Source organism: Arachis hypogaea, chromosome 11 (genome assembly GCF_003086295.3).
Source record: "Arachis hypogaea cultivar Tifrunner chromosome 11, arahy.Tifrunner.gnm2.J5K5, whole genome shotgun sequence".
NCBI lineage: Eukaryota > Viridiplantae > Streptophyta > Magnoliopsida > Fabales > Fabaceae > Arachis > Arachis hypogaea.
This window is the reverse complement of record NC_092046.1, coordinates 61,991,777-62,016,285: the sequence shown is the minus strand read 5'-3', so window position 1 is coordinate 62,016,285 and position 24,509 is coordinate 61,991,777. Positions and strand designations below refer to the sequence as shown.

Sequence of the window (24,509 nt, the reverse complement as noted above, 5' to 3'; positions counted from 1 at the left end):
GGCTGGAATCGTGCGGCTACTGTGCGTTTCGCACAAATGGCCCACACGATTGCGTCACCCACGCGATCGCATCACTCGCACAATACCAATCCCACGCGACCGCGTCAGCGACGCGACCGCTTCGTATGGATTGCACGAACACCCCAAAGGAGACAGAGAGTTGCGCTGAAACGACGCTGGATTCGTGCGTTTAGCACAAATTCCAGCGACGCGATCGCATGCCCTATGCGATCGCATCATTTACTCTTTTTGCCCTCCGCGCGATCGCGTGGATCAACCACCTTTTTCGCTCCAGCCACGCGACCGCGTGCCCCACGCGGCTGCGTGGATTCAAATTATAACCCCCCATGTCACGCGAAACCCTATTCTCGCGCCCCACTGAACCCCACCCCCTTCCTTCTCTCCTCCTCCAAACCACAACCACCACCCAGCCGCTACCGCGCCACCACCCAGATGCCGCCGACCACCCAGACGCCGCCGCCACCCACCCCCTCCCTCCTTCCCCCTTCTTTCTTCCTCTTTCTTCTTTCTCCCTCCTCCTCCACCACTGCTCCCCTCCACGCCACCACCCACCACCTCCAACCGTCCCAACCGCAACCCCCCCTTCCACCAGCAACACCACCCCTTTCCCCCTCCCTTCCCCTACCCCCATTACCCTCTCTTCCCCCTGCCCCGAACAGCCGCGCCGCTGTGCCCACCACCCCGAGCCACCTTTCTTCCTATTCTCCTTATTCAGCCTTCCAGGTTCCGCAACACACAATCCCTTTTATCCATTCGTAGTTATTCTTATTTTTCCGTTTATGTTCATGTTTAGGCTAGTTAGATATGCATGTTGTAGTGGATTTTAGGTTGTTAGGTAGCCTAGGATGTGGTTAGTGGATTTAGGTCTATTTACTTGCACTGTTCATGTTTCTATTTTATCAAATTTGCAAATCTGATGTTGCTGTGATCTTGTTCATATGCTGTATTTCTTGTATATTGCTGCTCTTTACACTGAATTTTCATGTTTATATTCATTATATGTAACTGCAGCTTGATTTTTTTTATTTCATATGAACCGTTTGATTGCTGTTTATTTTCCGGGAAAATCCAATTTTAGCCGGAATGCTGCCCAAATTTTTGTAAACTGTTTTTGACTTTCATTCATGTTTTGGTTTTGGAATTTTGAACTCTGTTCTCCACTACTTTAACCAAACCATTCCATGAATGCCAAGGCAGGCTTTCTTATCCCTTTTGATTTCCTGGTTCCTAAACTGCAATCTTGATGTTTGATTCCTATTTTTGCTTTTTCTATCTCTATTTGAATCATCATCAAACTGTTTTACTTGTTTGGATATGAGTTACTTATAGCTTCTACCTGTGATTACTTGTTACTTGGACTATTTTTATTATGCCTCTTACTTTAACCCATTTGTCACTAACTCACTAATTTTAACTCTAACCAACCTAACCTTTTCAAAACTTTTTTTTTTTGCTTTTCTTTCACTTTCTTTTAACATTCTAACCAAGGCATGATGTTAATCTTTCTATTTAACATGCATTCAATTACATTTTGGATTGTGAACACTTCTTTCCGATTTTTCACATCTATACAATCTTAAATGCACATCTACTTAACTCATATTCATTATCCTATTGCTCCTTTACCATTTTGTGTTTTCTTGTGATTATTTGCCTATTTGCTTTCCTATTTTTATATATCCTGGTTTTCTGCTTTACAGGATGTCTGCCAGTCATAGAAAAGGCAAAGGCAAGGCCACTACTGGCAAAAGAAAAAGAGGAGAAGCCTCCATGTCTATCATAGATCTCATGCATGACGCCTCCTTGCGGGAGAAAGCCTTTACCCCGTAGGAGAAGGCCGACCAGCTACTTTCCGCCAATGACCCAATAAAGTTTGCAAACCGATACTGTGAGATGAAGTATCCGGTGTTTGCAAACTCCAGGAACCTATACCTGGAGCAGACTTTGAAGATCCCAGAAGAACTTCAGCAATATACCTCTGATCAAATCAAACAAAGAGGCTGGTTCTTTCTAGAGAGACCTCTGACAGAGGTTAATGCATCTTGGGTTAGGGAATTCTACTGCAACTACTTCAAAACTTCCCTAGATGCAGTGAACCTCAGAGGAAAGCAGATTCTGGTTACTGAGGAGGCAATAGAAGAAGTTCTGAAGCTTCTGCCTAGGACTGATCAGACATATGGCTATCAGAAAGCTGAGGAGGATATGCGCTTTATGCGTTTTGACTGGGATGCAGTCAAGGCCCGGATTGCCCTTGACCCGTCAGTTCCTTGGATCATGGGTCAGAACACCACCATGCCAAAAGGGATCAAGCGGATTTACCTGAATGATGAGGCTCGGCTATGGCATCAGATATTCATCAACTACATTATGCCGAGTACTCACGAGACTGAGATACCAGCCGCTATGATCACCCTCCTATGGTGTGTGATGGAGGGTAAGGACCTGTACCTGCCACGCTTTATCCGGCACTATATGGCCAGGGTCTACATCCGAGGCACTCTTCCCTTTCCCTATCTGGTTACCCAGCTGGGCCGTCGAGCTGACGTGCCATGGGAGGATGCTGATGAGAGGCCACCTGCTACAGAATGCAAGAAGATTATCCCGCACAGCAGGAACTTTCTGACCCTGGGCTACAGACCTCTATTCCTGACTGTCACTACTAACACAGCCACACCATCCGTCGGCCCCTCTTCCTCTACCGCTGCACCATCCACCCCTGCCACCACCACTGCACCTCCACCTGCCACAGAGCCTGTCTATCATCTGGTGCACCGCTTGTTTCGACGACTTGACCAGATGGAGCGTCGCAACAAGCGACGCTATGAGCACCTGAAGCTGATAATACGATCCAGCGACATCCCCTCTGAGCCTGACACACCATCCGAGGCCTCTAAGGAGGAGGCGGATGCGCCCGAGGCAGAGACCCATCCCCAGGGAGAGGTAGAGCAGGCAGACACCGAGCAGGCTGCACCACAGGCAGAGGTCCCACATCAGATCCAGGCTGTAGACCCTGAGATCCCATTCAAACAGCCCCTTCCCTATAGCAGCCAGACCTTCAGCCAGTCACCACCATAGAGACCCCAGCTACCATTCCTTCCAGTGATGACACCCCTTCACACCCTGCTTGAGTGAGCATCAGGGACGATGCTTCATTTTAAGTGTGGGGAGGTCGCCATCTCTGGCGTATTATTTTGGTGAACCACTACAGACTCTTTTTCTTTTATTTTGGATATTTTTCTGTATTTTTCTTTTTATTTTTATTCTTATTTTCTGATACATTGTTATTTTTATGTATTTTTACTATATTTTCTGCATTTTGCACTTTAGTTCATATTTTTAGTTATTTAGTTTAGTTGCAATTCTAACTTAGTAGTTATAGAAAATTGTGGATTAATTAGTATAGTTTACCCTTTTTAGCATAAGATAGCTTAGTTTAAATTGAAAATATAAAAAGGAAGTAAACTAGAAACTTGAACTTAATAGAAACAATCCACACACCTTGTACATATAGAATTACATGTTAGTTAGTTAACAACATTTCATCAAGGAGGAACACTAGAACTTTAAAGCCACCTTAAGTTTTACATTGAGAATAATGGGAATTTTTAACTAAACCTGCATGACATACATAACTGATAAATGATTTTTGAGCTAGAGAACATACAGCCTGTGAGTTTTAAGCTTAATTGTATGGTTATATTTAAACCATAATTTTTATTCCTGTGTGTTCCGCCCTTCTTATTTATTCTAGTATTCTTTACTTTGTTTTAATCTATATGTCCAATTATAGAATATAGAATATAGAATATAGATATGCATACCAAAAGAGTGATTGAGGCCATCATTTGATTTTAGCTCACTTATCCCAAATTAACCTACCTTTCACATCACCCTTGTTAGCCCCCTTGAGCCTTTAAATTCCCTTTTATTCTATTTAGCCACACTACTAGCCTTAAGCAGAAAAACAAAATAAAATCCCAAGTTGAATCCTTGGTTAGCTTAAGATAGCAAATTATGAATACTTTAAATATGGGAAACCTATTGGGAACATGGATGATAAAAACAAGAGGTAGAAAAAAATTGAAAAGAATAAAATAACTCAAAATAAGAAATTTTGGAAAGCATGCTCATGAGAAATCAAAGTGATTAAATTACCATGTGCATTAAAAAAAAGGTTATTTTTCAGTATTTAATAAAGGGGATACAAAAGAATTCCCCAAATGTAAAATAAAAGCAATGCACATGAGATAAAAATAAAAATTGAAACATGAGCATGTAACATCAAAAGTGGAAAAATATGGGAAAATAGGTAAAGAAGTTTTGTTTTACTAAGTATGTATGTTAGGTGAGATCTTAGTCTAATTAAGGATTCACTTATTAGCTCACTTAGCCTTATACATATATCCTTACCTTTACCTTGGCCCCATTACAACCTTAATTAAAGACCTCATAATTTTTGGTATGACTGTATTCTATAATTGTTGATTGGTTAGATGAAGAACAAAGTTATAGAAAGGAAGAATAAAAAGAGGAATAGAGTGATTAACCCAATAAACACTGAGTGACTAGAGAGTAAACACAAATCCAGCGAGGGTTCAATAGCTCATTAACATTTATCTCTATTTGAATTATCTAATTGTCTTGCAAGTTCATAAAATACTTTTTCTCCCATCTCAATTGTAAAAGTGCTTATTGATTATCTAAGGCTTGGCTATATATACATATATGACTCCTTGAGAATGTGAATTAATTTAACTACCTGTAAGCTTTATATACAAGTGAGTAAATAAAAATTAGAATTGCATGATGTATTTAGGTAGTTGCATTTAGATTAGATTGCATTGCATGACATTCCATCACTTTAACCTTACTTATTACCTTGGATTTAGCATGAGGACATGCTATTGTTTAAGTGTGGGGAGGTTGATAAACCCATATTTTATGATATATTTTGTGCTTAGTTTGAGTGATTTATTCAATCCTTCACCCACTTATTCATGTTAATTGCATGGTTTTACTTTCCCTTCCTTATTATGTGACGTATGTGAAAAACATGTTTCCTATGCTTTTAAATTAATTATTTTAATCACCTTTAATTCCATTCGATGCCGTGATTAGTGTGTTGAGTAGTTTCAGATCTTCTAAGGCAGAAATGACTTAAAGGATGGAAAGGAAACATAAACAAATGGAAGGAAAGCACAAAACGGAGTTTCTGAAGAAATTGGCATCCACGTGATCGCATGGGCGACGCGGACGCGTGCCAAGCGCAAATCAACAGCGACGCGGCCGCATGACTGACGCGACCGCGTGGCAAGAAAAGCTTCGAATGACGCGACCGCGTGACCCACGCGGACGCGTGACAGAGGCCACGCACCAGAAATTGCAGAAAATGCTCCCAGTGATTTCTGAAGCCCTTTTTGGCCCAAATCCAAGTCCGGAAGGCATAGACCAAAGGTTATGAAGTGAGAGAATGCATTCATTCAGAAAAGAGACCACTTTAGTTTAGTTTTCATGATTTAGATTTAGTTTAGAGAGATATTCTCTCTCTCTTTAGGATTAGGATTTAGGACTTCTCTCTTTAGGAGTAACTCTCGATCCCAGGTTTTAATATTCCTTTACTTTAAGCTTCTCTTTTACTTTTATTCATTGCTTTAGTTGCTTGTTTACTTTTATAATTGAATTTATGAATACTCCCATGTTACAGATTACTATTTTGAATTAATGTTATTTGAGGTATTTCAGTTTAATATCGCTTTCTTTTATCTATGTTACTGTCATTCCCAATCTGAAGGCATTTTTATTTCGATAGATTTATTTTTCTCCCTTTTGGTCTTGGTTAAGAAATCAGTAACTCAGGAGCTATCAAACTCAAACATGCTTGACAATTGTTATCTTTGTTAATTTGAGCTTCAATAATCCCAATCTTTTCTTAGGAAATAAATAGGATTCGAAGATCAATTAATTAATCCCTTGACCTTCCTTTACTTTAGTAAAGGTTAACAAAGCGGAATTAAGATTCAATTATCATCATCTTTGATAAGGATAGCTAGGATAGGACCTCTAATTTCTCATACCTTGCCAAAAGCTTATTTACAGTCATTTATTTAATTTACTTGCTATTTAAATTACTTGTTCTTCATTTACTTTATTTGTCATTTAAATCACTTGCTTCCCATCCTCTAAACCCCGATTTACAATCTTTATAGCCAATAATAAGAACATACTTCCCTGCAGTTCCTTGAGAAGACGACCCGAGGTTTGAATACTTCGGTTAACAATTTAAAAAGGGGTTTGTTACTTGTGACAACCAAAACGTTTGTACGAAGGGATTTCTGTTGGTTTAGAGACTATATCTACAACGCGACTGTTTTTATAAAATTCTTTACTAGCAAGAATCCTAACGTCACTCTCCAAATTTGCAGGGCTATAATCAATGCTCTTCCCCCTCACATAGCTTTGGTAGTCATACTTTTGTCCTGGTTGAGGCATGGCATTGGCATAAAATTCTCTTACTAGACTTTCCACTACCTTCTTTGGTGGGTTGCAAAGGATAGCCCAGCCCCTATTGTTGATCTCAATGGTGATCTCCCTATGCTCATCTCTCCCTAGTTGAAAGCCAACTTCAGGGATTATTTATCTCTCACTCACCCACCCATAAAACTGATTTTGGTGGAAGAATGAGAGGAACTTGAATTTATTGTAGCTTGAAGAGCCAGAGGAAGCCTCATTGGTCTTTCTCTTCTTTGAACCGGTGGCTTTTGGTGGTGCCATTTGGTTGTAATGAGAGCGTTTAGAGAGTGATGAGAAGGGTAAAGGAAGAAAGCAAAGCGGGTTTACTTCAACACCAAACTTAGGACTTGATTGTCCCAATTAAGAAAACAAGAAAGAAGGAAAGAAAGGAAGGAAGTAGAGAAGGGAAGAGTCATGGTCACGGGTGAGAGGAGGGGAGTTTGTAGTGTGGAAGAATATAGGTGGGTGAGTGCATTATATAGAGGAGCGAGGGAAAAATCTGGAAGGTGTGAATTGGCAAAAATTTAAAGCTTTCACACTTGGGAGTGGCGCCCAGCGTGGGAAAAGGTGCCAACCCCAATCTCTTCAGCTTTCCTCAGACTTTTGAGTTCCAAAATGTGAAGTACACTTTTACTCCTTGACTTGATGAGTGATCAATGTCATGTGGGCCCCACCTCTACCTAAAAATTCAGTTACAACTCCTCATTAGTGATCAGAAGTTGCTTTATATTCCTCCAGTTAAATGGCATTTAATGTGTGTCTCTTGGATACCAAACTTAGATTCATTGCATATAGTAATTGGTCTCATGATTGAACTTTATTGTATACATTATGAGTGGAATAAAATTAATTCTTTCATGCTCTTCCACTTCCAATTCATATGTATGCAATAAAGTGGCCATTTTATGAGCCCAACAACTTACTAATTGCCTTCAGACATAAATCAATTGGGTTGTACGCATAGATCTCTTATGGTGGTAGCTACACCACACTTAAATTTGGGCTTACTCTTAAGATTAATTCAATTATTTTTATGTAAGCTCAAATTAAGTGGGTTAATGGCCACACCAAACTTAGCTCTTTAGCTAGTTTCTCAACCCAATTAACAACATCATATAGTGTAGCATGTAGGTTGCACTTCCAGAAAGCTAGAGAAACCTTTAAAGTTCAAATTAAAGAAACTGCTAACTAAACAACTAACAACTTAAGACTGAAAAACAAACAACATAAGCTAATCTAAAAAGCTTGAAATTGAAAGGATATGGGTGTTGGGGTACCTCCCAACTAGTGCTTCTTTAACGTCACTAGCTTGACGATTCTTCCTCTTCAGTTGAGGTTATAGTTCACTCTTTGCTCATCTAATGAGTCCCCCAAGTAGTACTTAAGTCTGTGGCCATTGACAGTGAAAGTCCTTTGTATTTTGTCATCCATAAGCTCTATAATCCACATGACCATAAGAAGAAGCCATGATGATTCTAAATGGTCCAGACCATCTTGACTTCAGCTTCCCTGAAAAAAATTTGAGCCTTGAGTTGTACAATAGCACCTTTTGACCCTCTATAAACTCTCTTCTTGCTAGCTTTTGATCATGCCAATTCTTTGTTTTCTCCCTGTAAATCTTGGCATTTTCATAAGCTTGAGATATGAATTCATCTAACTCATTGAGCTGCAATAATCTTCTTTCCCCAGCAGTTTGATTATCAAAGATCAACATCTTTAGAGCCCAAAATGCTCTATGTTCAAGCTCCACTGGTAGATGACAAACTTTTCCAAACACTAATTGGGATGGAGACATGCCAATAGGTATCTTCAAAGCTGTTCTATAAGCCCACAATGTATCATCTAGCTTCTTGGACCAATCTTTTCTTGAGTTTCCAACAGTCTTCTCAAGAATTCTCTTGAGCTCTCTATTTGAAATTTCAGCTTGACCATTAGTTTGTGGATGATATGGGGTTGCTACCTTGTACTTAACACCATATTTGAGAAGGAGTGTCTCAAGTTGCTTGTTACAAAAATGAGTTCCCCCATCACTTATAAGAGCTCTTGGAACCCCAAACCGACTAAATATGTTCTTCCTCAAGAAGTTGATCACTACTTTGTTGTCATTTGTTGATGTAGCTATGGACTCTACCCATTTAGACACATAGTCCATAGCCATCAATATGTAATTGTTTGAGTATGAAGGAGGGAATGGTCCCATGAAATCAATCTCCCAAATATCAAACAATTCCAATTCCATGATGAATCTTTGTGGCATTTCATTTTTTTTTGGGTAAGTTGCCAGCCTTTTGACACTCATTGCACCTTATCACAAACTCTTTTGCATCTTTAAATATTGTAGGCCAAAAGAATCTATACTGCAACACCTTGTTTGCGGTCCTTTCTCTACTAAAATATCCTCTTGTCCTTCCACATGAGAGATGCATCTTCGTAGAATCCCATCAGCACATCTTCTGAAGAGGTAAGTGATGAGCGGATAATTTATACGCTTTTTGGCATTATTTTTACATAGTTTTCAGTATGATTTAGTTAGTTTTTAATATATTTTTATTATTTTTTAAATAAAAATCACATTTATGGACTTTACTATAAGTTTGTGTATTTTTCTGTGATTTCAGGTAATTTCTGGCTAAAATTGAGGGACTTGAGCAAAAATCAGATTCAGAGGCTGAAGAAGGACTTCAGATGCTGTTGGATTCTGACCTCCCTGCATTCAAAGTGGATTTTTTGGAGCTACAAGAGTCCAAATGACGCGTTCTCAATTGCATTGGAAAGTAGACATCCAGGACTTTCTAGCAATATATAATAGTCCATACTTTTCTCGATTTTAGACGACACAAACTGGCGTTCAACGCCAGCTTTCTGCCCTATTCTGGAGTTAAACGCCAGAAACAGGTTGCAAAGCAGAGTTAAACGCCAGAAATAGGTTACAAACTGGTGTTTAACTCCAAGGAAGACCTCTACATGTGAAAGCTTCAACGCTCAGCCCAAGCACACACCAAGTGGGCCGCGGAAGTGAATTTCTGCATCATTTACTCATTTCTGTAAACCCTAGTAACTAGTTTAGTATAAATAGGACTTTTTACTATTGTATTTACATCTTTTGATCATTTTAAAATCTTTGATCAGTTTTATGCTATCTTAGACCTTTATGGGGGGCTGGCCATTCGGCCATGCCTGAACCTTCATCACATATGTATTTTCAACGGTAGAGTTTCTACACACCATAGATTAAGGTGTGGAGCTCTGCTATTCCTCATGAATTAATGCAAAGTACTATTGTTTTTCTATACAACTCAAGCCTCTTTCTTCTCTAAGATATTCATTCGCACACAAGAACATGATGAATGTGATGATTATGTGACGCTCATCACCATTCTCACCTATGAACGCGTGCCTGACAACCACTTCCGTTCTACATGCAAACAAGCTTGAATGTGTATCTCTTAGCCTCTTGATCGTGAGATTAGAGTCTTCGTGGTATAGACTAGAATTATTGGCGGCCATTCTTGAGATCCAAAAAGTCTAAACCTTGTCTGTGGTATTCCAAGTAGGACCTGGGAAGGGATGGCTGTGACGAGCTTCAAACTCGCGAGTGTTGGGCATAGTGACAGACGCAAAAGGATTACTGAATCCTATTCCAGTATGATCGAGAACCGACAGATGATTAGCCGTGTGGTGACAGCGCATCTTGGACCATTTTCACTGAGAGGACGGGAAGTAGCCATTGACAATAGTGATGCCCTACATAAAGCTAGCCATGGAAATGAGTAGGAATGATTGGATGAAGACAGTAGGAAAGCAGAGGTTCAGGAGGAACAAAAGCATCTCTATATGCTTATCTGAAATTCTCACCAATGAATTACATAAGTATCTCTATCCTATTTATATTTTAATTATATTTTAACTATCAATTCACCATAACCATTTGAATCCGCCTGACTGAGATTTACAAGGTGACATAGCTTGCTTCAAGCCAACAATCTCCGTGGGATCGACCCTTACTCACGTAAGGTTTATTACTTGGACGACCCAGTGCACTTGCTGGTTAGTTGTGCGAAGTTGTGACAAAGAACTAAAATTATGAACGTGCGTATTAAGTTTTTGACGCCGTTACCAAGGAATGAACGATCACGATTTTGCATACCAGTAAGGCTCATCCCAAATGTAATACTTGGCATCATTGATGAGCTTCCTTTTCAAGTGTTTGTTGATGTTGGAAGGTAGCTCTCCAATGGCCTTAAAGTTGGCTATGTCTGCAAACCATGGGGCCTCTTGGATTATCATCAATTGCTCATCCGGGAAGCTTTCATTCACCCCAGGGCTATGTGCTTCATTCTCCTCATGTAGTATCCTTGATAGATGGTCAGTCACCTTATTTTCTACTCCACTTCTATCCTTGATTTCAATGTTGAATTCTTGGAGTAGCAGGATCCATCTTATCAACCTAGGCTTAGATTCTTGCTTGGTTAACAAGTATTTAAGTGTTGCATGGTTAGTAAACACAATGACTTTAGAACCAATGAGGTAAGATCTAAATTTATCAAATACAAAAACTCTAGCAAGGAGTTCTTTTTCAGTGGTGGTGTAATTCATTGGGCTTTATTAAGAACCTTGCTAGCATAATAGATGACATGCACTAGCTTGTCTCTCCTTTGTCCTAAGACAGCACCAATAGCAAAATCTGATGCATCACACATCAATTCAAAAGGTAAGTCCCAGCTAGGTGGTGCTATAATAGGTGCAGAGGAGAGCTTGCTTTTAAGCTCATCAAAAGCTTGCATGCATTCTCTATCAAAGATAAACGGTACATTAGAGACAAGCAAATTACGTAGAGGTTTGGCAATCTTTGAAAAGTCTCTAATGAACCTTCTATAAAATCCAGCATGTCCCAAGAAATTCCTAATTGCTGTGACATTGCAAGGTGGGGGATAATTTTTCAATCACTTCTACATTGTCTCTATCTACCTCTATGCATTTCTTAGAGATTTTGTAGCCAAGGACTACCCCTTCTGTGACCATAAAATGGCACTTTTTTCAGTTCAAAACTAGGTTAGTCTGTTGGCATCTCTTGAGCACCAAGGCAAGATGGTGTAAACAATTAGGAAAAGAGTCACCAAATACTGAAAAATCATCCATGAAAACATCAATAAACCTCTCAATCATATCAGAAAATATGAATAGCATGCACCTTTGGAATGTAGCAGGTGCATTACACAAACCAATGGGCATGCGTCTATATGCAAAAACACCATAAGGGCAAGTGAAAGAAGTCTTCTCTTGGTCTTTAGGATCCACTACAATCTGGTTGTAGCCTGAGTATCCATCAGTGAAACAGTAGTATTCATGTCTGGCAAATCTCTCCAACATTTGGTCCATGAATGGTAGAGAAAAATGGTCCTTTCTTGTGGCTTCATTGAGCTTCCTGTAGTCTATACACATGCGCCATCCAGTCACTGTTCTTGGTATGAATTCATTTCTTTCATTTGCCACAACTGTGATTCCTCCCTTCTTAGGGACTACTTGAATAGGGCTCACCCAAGAACTGTCTGAGATAGGATAAATCACCCCTGCTTGCCATAACTTCAACACTTCTTTTTGCACTACTTCTTGCATTGAGGGGTTCAGCCTTCTTTGTGGTTGTATTGAAGGCTTGGCATCCTCCTCAAGAAGGATCTTATGCATGCACATTGAAGGGCTAATTCCCTTTAGATCTGAAAGTATTCACCCTATGGCATCCTTGTGTTGCCTCAACACATTGATGAGCTTCTCTACTTGTTCTTCACTCAAGCTTGAGTTGATGATTATTGGATATGTGTTGTTGCTCCCCAAGTAAGCATACTTCAAGCTTAGGGGTAAGGTTTTCAACTCTAGCTTTGGTGCCTCCATCTTCTCTTTGTTTGCCTTGTCTAGCATAATTGAGCCTTCTGTGATTTCCTGTGGTAGTTGACCACATGATGTTTGATGATCTTGCTCCATTGCTCTTCACATTGATCTTCTTCTAGGACTCTTTGAACCAGCTTTTCCATTGTGTCTACCATCATACATTCTCGAATGGACTCCTTGGGATAGCTCATTCTAGTAAAAATATTGAACACCATCTTTTCTTCATGCAATCTTAGAACTAACTCTCCCTTTTGCACATCAATTATAGCTCCGGCTGTTGCCAAGAATGGTCTTCCTAGTATGATTGATGCATTAGACTCTTCCTCCATGTCAAGCACAACAAAATCAGCTGGGAAGATGAACTCTCCCACTTTAACCAAGTCTTCTACTACTCCATGGGAAAACTTAAATGCCCTATCAGCTAATTGAAGTACCATTCTCCACTACAACATTTTGGGTCTATGGCCACGGTTTTTTTCGTCACGGTAAAAAACCGTGACCATAGAGGGTCTATGGTCACGGTTTTTTACCGTAACAAAAAAAAAAGCTATGGTCACACTTTTTGGAAAAAGGGTGACCATAGAGTATCTATAGTCACGGTTTTTTAAAAAAGAGTGGCCTAAATGGGTCTGTGGTCACGGTTTTGGGGTGACCTAAAGGGGTCTATGGTCACGATTTTTTACAGTGACCAAAAAGGGTCTATGGTCACGGTTTTTCAAAAAAGGGTGACCTAAAAGGATCTATGGTCACGGTTTTGGGGGGTGACCTAAAAGGGTCTATGGTCACGGGTTTTTAATGTGACCAAAAAGGGTCTATGGCCATAGTTTTTCAAAAAAAGGCGACCTAAAACAGTCAATGGTTATGGTTTTGGGGGTGACCTAAAGGGGTCTATGGTTACGGTTTTGGGGGTGACCTAAAGGGGTCTGTGGTCACGGTTTTGGGGGGTGACCTAAAGGGGTCTATGGTCACAGTTTTTCGAAAGGGTGACCTAAAAAGGTCTATGGTCACGGTTTTGGGGGGTGACCTAAAAGGGTCTATGGTCACGGTTTTGGGGGTGACCTAAAGAGGTCTATGGTCACAGTTTTTGGGAGTGACCTAAAAGGGTCTATGGTCACGATTTTTTGAAATGGTGACCTAAAAGGGTCTATGGTCACGGTTTTTATATATTTTTTATAATCTTAAATATTTTATATATTTAAAGTTTAAAAATTTTAATAATTAAAAACTAATAAAAATTTTATATGATTTACTTTAAATATTAAAATTTTAAATCTAATTTTATAAATAAAAAATTAAGTTGAATACTATTAATTTTAAATTAAAAAATTATTTAAAACTTCAAACTAATTAATAAATTGACAAATAAATATTATTTTTTTAAAATAATTTAAATAAATTATGGTTGATTTTTAATTACTATTCTACCTTCTAATATTATTAAAATTTCTAAACTACTCTAGTCCTAACCCTAATTCTAATTACTATTCAAAAATATTTTTGTAACTAAATCAGATTTTAATCATCTGAATATAAATTAATTAAGATTCTTATATATTTTTTTTATAATTTTGAGTATTTCATATATTTAAAATTTAAAAATTTTAATAATTAAAAACTAATGATAATTTATCTAATTTATTTTAAATATAATTTCATAAATAAAAAATTAAGTAAAATACTATTAACTTTAATTTAAAAAATTATTTTAAACTTAAAACTATTTAATAAGTTAATAATTAAAAATTAATAAAAATTTATATAATTTAATTTAAATATTAAAATTTTAAATTAAAAGACTTAATTAAAAATCAATAAATAAATTGATAATTCTATAATATTTTTAAAATAATTTTTAAAGAATTAAATTAAATTTTAAATTATTCTATATCCTAATTTAATTAAAATTATCAAACTTTAACCCTAAAATTCAAATCACACACTAACCCTCACAACCCTATTCTCATGTATTTTGGATGGCTAAATTAATTTTATAAGTACTTCGAATTTAAGTTAATTAATATTTTTGTGTAATTTTATTATAATCGATTATTTTATATACTTTGAAATCAAAATTCTGGTAATAAAAAATAATAAAAAATTATATGATTCAATTTAGATAATTGACATTTTAAATTTAAACATACTTGATAAAACGTAATTAATATATTTATTTTATAATTTAAGTTAAAAAATTATTTTTATTCAGCAATATATTGTAAATAGTATTCTTAAAATATTTTTAGTGGAGTATATTTAATTTAAAATTATTATTCTATCCATCAATTTTATCAAAATATCTATTTTATCCAAATTCTCTTATAAAATTCCTAATTTCTAACTCTAATTCCCAAATTAAAAATCACAAACCCTAACCCTAATCCCCCACACCCCTAATTTCCCAAAATACAAACCCTCAAACGACCCTCCTCTCTTCACGGTAACACACGCACACACCCACGAAAGCGCAGAGAGAGAGAGAGGGAAAACGGAGAAGGGAAGAGAGGGAAGAGGAAGCAGACGGCGCCGACGGAACTGGCAGCCGCCGTCGCAGTCGATGCTCGCAAGAAAGAGAGGGAGAGTGAGGGCAATCGAGCTGAGAAGAAGCAGAGAGTGAGAAGACGCGAAGAGGAGAAGCCGTCCCGCACCGCCACTGCGTCGCCGTCACTGTCACGCGATGGAGGAGGAAGCCGTTGTCGTCGCCATCGAGCACGAGGGAAAGAGAGAGGTTCGCAGTGGAGTGAGAGGGAGATAGAGACAGGCGCGATCGAGAAGGAAGCTCGCGACAGAGATGAGAGGGACCGTCGCCATCACCGCTGGTGTGGTCGGAGTCACCGTCGTCGTCGATTGAAGGTGCCGCCGTCGTAGTGGAAGAAACCCAGAGAAAGAGATGAACAAGGCCCGAAGAGAGTGAGCCTCGCTCCTCCGCCGTTTCTGCTCAGCGTCACTGCCACCGGAGTTCGTCTCTGCCGCCGCCATTGGAGATGAACCCAGTTGTTCTCTTACTGCCGGAGGTATTGTTGTCACTGCTCTGGCTCAATTATGTATCGTTAGTGTTGCTGTTTGGCTCAATTATTTTATGTCATTGGGGTTTGCTTTGAAGTGTTTCTTGTGTCATTAAATCTCAATTATGTATTCCTTGTGTCATTTGTGTGTAAACAGTTCATCCTTTTCCACATGCCGATACTGGGTTTATCTTTTATTTGTAATTCCATTTGCCTCTTTATGTTTCTTACCTCTTTTTCACTCATTAACAAAAATGGAAACCATGTTTGTAACAGGATCAATTGAATTGGAAGCCAGCTTAAAGGATGAAAGTGTGAACAAAGATGAAAAAAGCTTTACTAACCAGCAATGGGACCAAACTTTAGTTACAAAGAAAAGGATGCCACCAACATTAAAAGGTTTCTACGACCTTCAACCTGATGATGAAGTAGTTAAAAAAAGTATGTATTAGTTTTATAAATAAAAGGGGTATGAATTAAACTTTTGAACTTGTTGGTAACATTGTTATGTGTGGGTATGATACTTGATGATAATAGAATAGTTCATTAGACTCTTTGAGCATCTAAATAATTATCTCTATTGAGTGCTTATTTTACTGACACTGCACAGGTAGAGGAGGCCGAGGCCGCGACCATGACCCTGGCAGATTAGATGACACTTGGACCTCATCAATGGAAGCAGAAGTTCAAATTGTCCATGGAATCTCAAAGAACCCTTTCAGCCACATAACTAGCAAGGGAAAAGATAGAGATTTGGAGGATTTCACCTGCAAGAGTTGCTTGAATTGACCGAAAACTTCTCAGAGGACAAAAAGATTGGGAGAGGAGGCTTTGGATCAGTATACCATGCTACTCTGCAAGATGGTAAGGAAGTTGCAAGATGGTAAATCTATTGTTATGATTTGAACTACTATGTTTATGTGTGTGCTGCCATGCATGCAATGTGTTTCTCCACTACTATGCCATTGATACTGGCATAGTCAGCTTTATCCACGAATGATTTTTGGACCCTTCAACTATGCTATAGTTATGAAGTCTGTTCTTAAGTGCTGTCTCGATCTGTTTTATTGGTTCATTTGCTGTTGACGTCAAAATAATTCCTTAAGTGCCCCATTGTACTGAATTTTATTTTGTCATTCTTGAGAAGCATTTGTTTTTGTTAAATTTCATGTATTATGATCTACTTGGTAGAAAAACCTCACTTTGGAAGGTAATGGTTAGAAAACATTATTCTTTTGATTGTGTTGTTTGTCTTGTGTATTCAGTAATATGCGCAATGTCTCAAGGCCACCAATATTAGTCACAACATAAAATTCAAAGTTATGTCAATTTTCTTTCACAACTTATTCTCCCCCAAATTATGCTCTTAATTGTGGTGTATCTTATATTTATACACCATGTCCTTGTGGTATTAGAGTATAGCCTTATTTCGAGTTTCTTTTGGCTTCAGATCTTTAATGGTGTAATCCTCAAGGTAAAGCAACCATGAATATGCTGCACAGGGTAGAGCCGTATGTTATGTACGAGTATGCAAATTTCACATATTCAGAGACCACATCATCTTGAGTCGTTTACCTGCACAATGCCTTAATGACATATCATCTTAAGAATTCAAGTCACCAAATAAAAAAATCTATTTGAATTGTATGGCTGCTAAAATTAAGAGTAGGCTGCTGAATATAAATTGAAATGATTTAGCATTTAAAATTACAAAACATGCTTTAATAATTTCTTTGCAGCTTGAACAAAGTAAATTTGAGGAGAAGAAGAAACTTGAAAATTAGGATTTTTTCAGAATCCAGATCTGTGAATTGGAAGAATAAGGAGCATACTTACTTAAGTTTTGTCGATTGCCAATCTAGAGCTTTTTAGGTTTGCTTTGTTGTTTATGTTGCTTCATTTTTTATTTCTATTTTCTTTTTACTTGTGCTATATTTATATTATTTGGTGCTTTATAGGAATTAAGAGCTGCAATGAAGTCTGTCAAAAATGAAGTTTTAAAAACAAAAAGAAGCTACTCAGAGAATTTCAAGTACTTTGGTAATATATACAACTATCTCTTCAAGTACTTTATATTGTTTTATGATGTGTCATATACTATGATGTGGATGTGTGTTGTATAGTGTGTACTAGCTATTATATGTGTGATGTATATATGTTTTAATGATATTTTTTCCCTAAGTTGAAGAAGAATAAATGTAGGTGTTTATGTCTAATGTGATTTTATTTTGCATGTTAATGAAGCAGGTGTTGAGCTTTCAAATGTTTAAGTGGCTGAAACAAAAGTTTTCGAGCGTTGAGAAGAAAGAATAGCAATACCAGAAACAATTTATTCTGGTAGAATCTAAATTGTATTGCTCTCACGTCTGTGGAACAATTTTGTTAATAGTGTCTACTTAGTGTTAGTGTATATATCACTGTATAAAACTAAGATTGAGACAAGTGTATTCACTCAACTATATTGATATCAACTATATTGATATGTTAGTCGGTTATTTTAATCACAACTTATCTTAATTGTTGATTATCATTTTTTATTTTTAGATTTATTTTGTGATCATTATTATTTTGGGATGTGATTATGCTTTAAAAAAAAATTAAATCTCATAAAAAAATAGGCTTTGGTCACGGTAAAAACCGTTACTATAGATAAGGCTATGGTCACGATTTTGTGGGGTGACCATAGATAGGGCTATGGTCACGGTTTTAAGGTGGGGTGACCATAGAGGCTATGGTCACGGCGAAAAATCGTGACCATAGATAGGGTTATGGTCACGGTTTTAAGGAGGTGTGATCATAGAGGCTATGGTCACGGGAAAAACCGTGACCATAGATAGGGCTATGGTCACAGTTTTAATATGGGGTGACCATAGAACTATGGTCATGGCAAAAATCTTGACCATAGATAAGGCTACGGTCACGGTTTTAAGGAGGGGTGACCATAGAGTCTATGGTCACGGTTTTAAGGAGGGGTGACCATTGAGGCTATGGTCACGGTGAAAAAACGTGGCCTAAAGTGTCAGAATTTGAAAATTGAAACCGTGACCATAGATAAAAAATCTGTGACCATAGACCTATGGCCACAAGAGAATAGGCCACGATAAAAAACTGTGACCATAGGTCCAAAACCGTGAATGGTCACCCTTTTTACTAGCTACCATAGACCTTTTTTTTGTAGTGCTTGTTGGTTTGGCTTCTTCAATTCTCATTCTCTTCATCATGGCCATTGGCCAAGGACATAAGGTTGATACTAGCTCCCAGATCACATAATGCTCTTTCAATGCTAATATCCCCTATGATGCAGGGGATTTGAAAGCTCTCAGGATCTTTCATCTTTTGGGGAAGCGTCTTTTGTATAATTGCACTACATTCTTCTGTGAGCACTATAGTTTCCTTTTCTCCCCAGTTTCTTTTCTTTGTCATGAGCTCTTTTACGAACTTGGCATAGAGTGGCATTTGCTCTAATGCCTCAACAAAAGGGATACTGATTTGGAGCCTCTTAAAGATCTCCAAGAATCTAGAAAACTGACTATCCTTCCCATCATTTCTTAGCCTTTGTGGGTAAGGTGCCTTTGGTACATAGGGCTTCAAGACTTGTTTTGGTGCAGCTGGAGTATGTGTCTTTTCTTCCTTCTTGATTTCTAAGTGATGCGCGATATTTTGTCGGTATAGAATTTTACCAATAAATTTTGTCGTGAATATAGTCTAAACCAACAAGTTATAACGCATCAAACATAGAAAATGTGTGTCCACAATTCAAAATCAATAACCGAGAGTATTAGTTCCGAGTCGTTCTCCCTAGGAGTTTCTCTAAGGTGCACATCATTGGTTAGGGGTTCTCTTGGTGTTTGATATTGGATACAAGAAATGTAAATGAGCTTGCATTAAAACAACGAACAAATAACAAGTAGACTAAGGGACACAAGTACTTGAACTAAACAAAAGTGAATGACAATCAATCAATATAAAAACCTTGGCTAGGGGTGAGAATTGGAATTCCTATCCTCATTGTCTCCATCAATTGTGATAAGAATTGGTTATTGCTCCACTTAGTTAACATCTAACCATGAAGAAAAGTGAAGTGGAATCAATTTGAGTCTACAAGTCCTAGTCAAATCCCAAGGAGAGACTAGAGTTAGTGTCATTCAAATCAATTAGCAATTTCCAATTGTCAATCAACGAAAGACCTTCACAATTCAAGTGTCTCTAATTACCCAACCCCCAAGCCAAGAGTGAAGATCTACTCCATAGCTATAGTTAACATTTTCTCAAGCACTTGGTGAGCAATAGTGCAAGACATCATGAAATTGAGAAGAGAAGTTGAATTAAAGCTATCTATTGCAAACAATTAGCAATAATCAAACAATTAACAACAATGAACATGAAATTCCTCAATGCATTAATAGAAATCAAAATAACAAGATCCAAAGCCAAGATCTACAATGCTAGAGTAACAAGAACATTAAATTGAGAGTAGAAGAATGAGATCTACAAATTAAAGCAATGTAAAATTGAATCAAATTCAGATCTAACCAAAGGATCCAAGTGCAATTGAAATTGAGAAAGCCAAAACCTAGAGAGAAGTTGGAGTTTCTCTCTCTAGAAACATAAACTCAAAAACTAGCTAAGAAAGTGTAAAATGTGTGAATCCCCCTTCAATCCTTGATCCCTTGGGTCTTTTCCCTCCAGAATTTAGCTCAAACTGGGCCTGGAGGTCCTCAGAAATCGCCAGCCACGATTTTATTAATGAGGTCATGCGCCGAGCGTCATGCGTACGCGTAGGTCACGCGTACGCGTCATCTAGGTTTTTGCAATCCACGCGTACACGTTGAGCACGCATACGCGTCGATGGGAATTCTGCCCAGCCACGCGTATGCGTCAACTTTTGCGCGCCAATCCAGATCCAAGCTTCCACGCGTGCGCGTCGACTACGCGTTGCGCATCGATGCCAATACTCCAAAGCTCCATTTTTCATGCTCCTTCCACTTATGCATGCTTTTTTTCTCTCTTCTAAACCATTATTGCCCCCTATAAACTCTGAAATCACTCAACAAACAGATCATGGCATCGAATGATAATAGAGGGAGATTAAAATATAGCTTATTTAGGGCCTAAAAAGCATGTTTTCAATCATTAATCAAAATTAGGAAGGAGACACAAAACCATGCATTTTATGTGGATAAGTGTAAAGGAAGTTGATAAAATCCTCTAAATTAAGCACAAAATATACCACGAAATAGTGGTGCATTACTAAGTCATTTGCAACCTCTTCTTCTTGCAAATTGTGGCTTGAGGATGTCTCTTTCACCACCTTCCCACTTCTTAGTGTGATGGCCTTGCATTCCCCTCTTGGATTGGTCATGGTGTCGCTGAAAAATGTATTTGTAGGCATTGGTATCTGCTTGGATAGGTATCCTAGTTGTGATTCCAGTTTTGATATTGCTGCCCCTTGGTTCTTTATGTTGGACATGGCCTCCTCTTGGATTGAATCTATCTTTTTTCAGCTTGCAATTGTCTCTCTACAACAGTGGCAATATCCCCTGCCATTTGTGCCATCATAGCTTCTAATCTTGCAAAATTTCCACTATCATCACATGGTTGTGGGATTAGGGATAATACGTTTTGGGAATGGTTGCTGTGTGGTTGTTGGTTTGAATGGTAGGGGACATTATGTGGGTTGTGGTAGGGCCTATGATTGTTATATTGATGGATGGGGTTGTTGTATTAGTTAGAGTGATATAGTTTATGGTCTCGGGTATGATTTTGTTGGTTTTTTCACCCAAAGTTTGGGTGGTTCTTCCAACCTGGGTTGTATGTTTTAGCATTGGAGTCATATGGTTGTCTTGATGAATTGTTCACATAGTTGGCTTGCTCCCATTCACATTCAACTTCTAGGCCATCTCCTTCTTGTATATGTGCTTGAGTATTAATTGCTAAGACTTGATTTTTCTCCATTTGCTTGGTTAGAGCTGCTAGTTGAGCTGTGATCACCTTGTTTTGAGCCAGCAGAGCATCTATGTGGTTTAGCTCTATTACTCCCCTTCTTGAGTTCCTATCGGAGGCATAGAAATACTAATTGTTAGCCACAATTTCTATGATGTCTATGGCCTCTTCAATTGTCTTCTTATTATTGAGAGAGCCTCCTGAAGAGTGGTCTAGAGCCTTCTTTGACTCCTGAGACAATCCTTCATAAAATATGTGCAGTTGGACCCACTCATTGAACATATATGGGGGCATTTTCTTGTCAACTCTTTGTATCTCTCCCAAGCTTCATAGAGAGTCTCCTCATCTTGTTGTCTAAATATTTGTACCTCAACTCTCAACTTGTTGACTCTTTGGAGAGGGTAAAATTTTACCAAGAACTTGTTCACAACATCATCCCAAGTTGTCAAACTCTCTTTTGGAAATGATTCCAACCACTTAGATGCTTTATCCCTGAGAGAGAAGGGGAACAAAAGCAGTTTATAGGTGTCAGGGTGAACACTATTAGCCTTCACTGTATCACGGATTCTCAAGAATGTGGTTAGATGTTGATTTGGATCTTCTTGAGCACTTCCTCCGATTGAACAGTTATTCTAAACAAGAGTGATGAGCTATGGTTTGAGCTCAAAATTGTTGGCATGTATGGTGGGTTTCAAGATGCTACTCCCACAATTCCCAGGATTGGGATTGATATAAGAGCCTAGCACTCTCCTTTCTTGTGGGGGAGCATAGTTTCCCACTACTTCATCTTGATGGTTGTGTGCTTCACCTTCCATATTTTGAGTTAGATTCTCTTCTTCTTCTTCACCAACCACCCTTTTGCCTCTTGCCACTGCCTCTCTTTTCAATCTTAGAAATGTTATTTCAAGTTCGAAATTGTAAGAGGTTATAGCTCTTCTCCTCCCTGTCATACACAACACAAAACACTATCTAGAGCAACGATTAACACCCTCTTTGGAAGAAGGGTGGGTAAGTCAAATGTGGTTGATGCAAAGCATCAAACAGTTAGTGTGCTTCTTGTTAGAGTGGTTATATATACAATGAACAACTGAAAATTCAAGTGTTAAAAGAGAGAAAGAAATCAGGTACTGAAATTAAAATGAATAACAAAGTAAAATAAAAAATGTTTAATCTAAATACTCATCAACTTAATCATTCTCAATTCAAAATCAATCCCCGACAATGGTGCCATAAACTTGATGGACTAGATTTGCACTATATCACTATAATGAATATAATGAATTCGTCCTTGGCAAGTATACCAAATTGTCGTCAAGTAATAACTCACAGTAGAGTGAGGTCGAATCCCACAGAGATTGATTGATTGAGCAACTTTAGTTAATGGGTGATTTAGTCAAGCTAATCAATAAGAATTACTGGGTGCAGAATTTTAAATGACAGAATTGTAAATGACTTAAAGATAAAGAAAAGTAATAAAGTGCAGAATTATAAAGAGCATGAAAATAAATTGCTGAAACATAAATGACTGAATTGTAAATGGGGAATGGGTTGATAGCAGAAATTAAAGAAAGCTATAAAGAATAGGGAAGATAAGAATAGGGAAATTCATTGGGATTAGGAGATGTTGCTCTCTTTGGATCAAATCTAGATCATCTCATCTTCAATCATGCAACTCATTGACCTCTTGGCAATCATGATTGATTGAACCCCAATTCCTTGGTGATTTAATATCTCAAATCTTGATAATCAGCCAATTCTTTGGTCTAATTGCTCGTGAAAAGAGATAAGTTTGGTCCCTGATTAAACCACACATCCTCATAGATCCAAATAGTGGGTGGATTTCATGTCACCATATCGAATCCCAAAATCCAGATATACTCAAGTGTGAGAAGGGATTTCAAGCACGGTTCCATGTTTCCTTTTCTAAGGTTCCCATGAAACCCAATTTGCATTCAACCTCTTTTCCAAGATTATTGAACACTAGACTTAAGAAACAAAATTCCTTCTAGCAAATCAAAGAGAAGATGAAGAGAAGAAGAAATTCACTATCATTAATCCATCAAGTACAACAGAGCTCCTTCTCCCAATGAGAGGGAGTTTAGCTACTCATAGCTTAGAGAAAAATACAAGAGATAGAAGAAGATAAAGTGAAGTAAAACTAAACTAATTCCTTCTACTAGCCAACCCCACCAACCAACTAACCAACCCCCTTTTCAGTACTTTCAAGGGGTATTTATACTACTCCTATAAAAATTACAAAAAGGAAAAGAAAATTACAATTAAAATTTAAAGGAAAACTAATTTAAAGTAAGACATGTGCCTGGTGTGTGTTTGGCGTGTCACGCCCAGCCTCTCAGCTTGGCTTCGCGTGCCACGCCTGGCTTCCAAGTGGCACGCTCCTTTTGTATAGCTAGCCTGGCGTGCCATGCCTTCGAACTCAAGTGGCACACCCAGGTGATATCTCCCTTCTTCCTCTCTAGAAACTTGAACTAGCGTGACTAGCGTGCCACGCCTTCAGCGAAGCCCTCCTTCTTCTCTTCTTGTTGATGTAATTGGCGTGCCACACCCAGTAGTAGCGTGCCACGCCCTTGTTGAACTCTTCGTCTTTCTTCTCTGGAAAGTAGCACTGGCATGCCACGGTCTCAACCGAGCATGAGTACTCTCCTCTGGCCCAGTAAACTGGCGTGCCACGCCCAGGATTCATGTGGCACGCCCATGGTGCAAGCATGGTTGGCGTGCCACGCCCTAAGCATCAAGTGGTATGCCCATTGTTATTTTTCCTTGGCGTGCCATGCCTAAAGTCCCAAGTGGCACGCCCATTGATCTTCTTCACTAAAGGCTTGTGCTGGCGTGCAACGCCTTCGATCTGGCATGCCACACCCTTGTTTGGAGCTTTACTTCCCCTCTTTGGTCAAATGAACTGGCGTGCCACGCCCAGATCTAGCGTGGCACACCCATAGTGGTGTTGAGGGCGCATGAGCTTGGCGTGCCACGCCTCTAGTACCAAGTGGCATGCCCATTGTATCTTTAACTTGGCGTGCCACGCCTCAAGTCTCAAGTTGCATACCATTCTTGATGCTTCTTCCATCCTCCTCTATTCTGTTGTACTGGCGTACCATGCCTTTGACCTGGTGTGCCACACCCATT

General features: G+C 38.5%; 1 protein-coding gene, 1 long non-coding RNA gene and 1 other non-coding gene across 8 annotated transcripts; 2 read left to right on the top strand and 1 right to left on the bottom strand.

Moving 5' to 3' along the window:
* Positions 1-10,662: 10,662 nt before the first annotated feature.
* On the bottom strand, positions 10,663-11,910 carry LOC140176128 (uncharacterized). The gene is made up of 2 exons (XM_072206012.1): positions 11,723-11,910; positions 10,663-11,065 (listed from the first exon to the last, which is right to left on the bottom strand). Exons 1-2 carry the CDS (start codon positions 11,908-11,910, stop codon positions 10,663-10,665), a joined length of 591 nt encoding a protein of 196 aa, XP_072062113.1.
* A 2,853-nt stretch (positions 11,911-14,763) lies between these two features.
* LOC112721915 (uncharacterized) lies at positions 14,764-17,926 on the top strand. 6 transcript variants are annotated; one of them, XR_003162460.3, is made up of 7 exons: positions 14,765-15,428; positions 15,696-15,860; positions 16,030-16,283; positions 16,870-16,893; positions 17,159-17,291; positions 17,378-17,459; positions 17,667-17,926. It is a non-coding gene; the product is annotated as an uncharacterized lncRNA (long non-coding RNA). The 6 variants fall into 6 exon arrangements; XR_011867585.1 differs by having other exon boundaries at positions 17,664-17,926; XR_003162459.3 differs by lacking the exon at positions 16,870-16,893.
* Positions 17,927-21,639: 3,713 nt separating this feature from the next.
* Positions 21,640-21,745, top strand: LOC112725425 (small nucleolar RNA R71). Its single transcript, XR_003164535.1, has one exon. It is a non-coding gene; the product is annotated as a small nucleolar RNA R71 (small nucleolar RNA).
* Positions 21,746-24,509: the final 2,764 nt, after the last annotated feature.

Bases quoted from the DNA above. Each gene is read 5' to 3' on its own strand.
- LOC140176128 (XM_072206012.1), bottom strand. From the start codon at position 11,910: ATGGACCAAATGTTGGAGAGATTTGCCAGACATGAATACTACTGTTTC. The intron at 11,066-11,722 runs GTGCATGCTATT...TGATAAATTTAG, and splicing joins GCACCTGCTACATTCCAAAG to ATCTTACCTCATTGGTTCTA.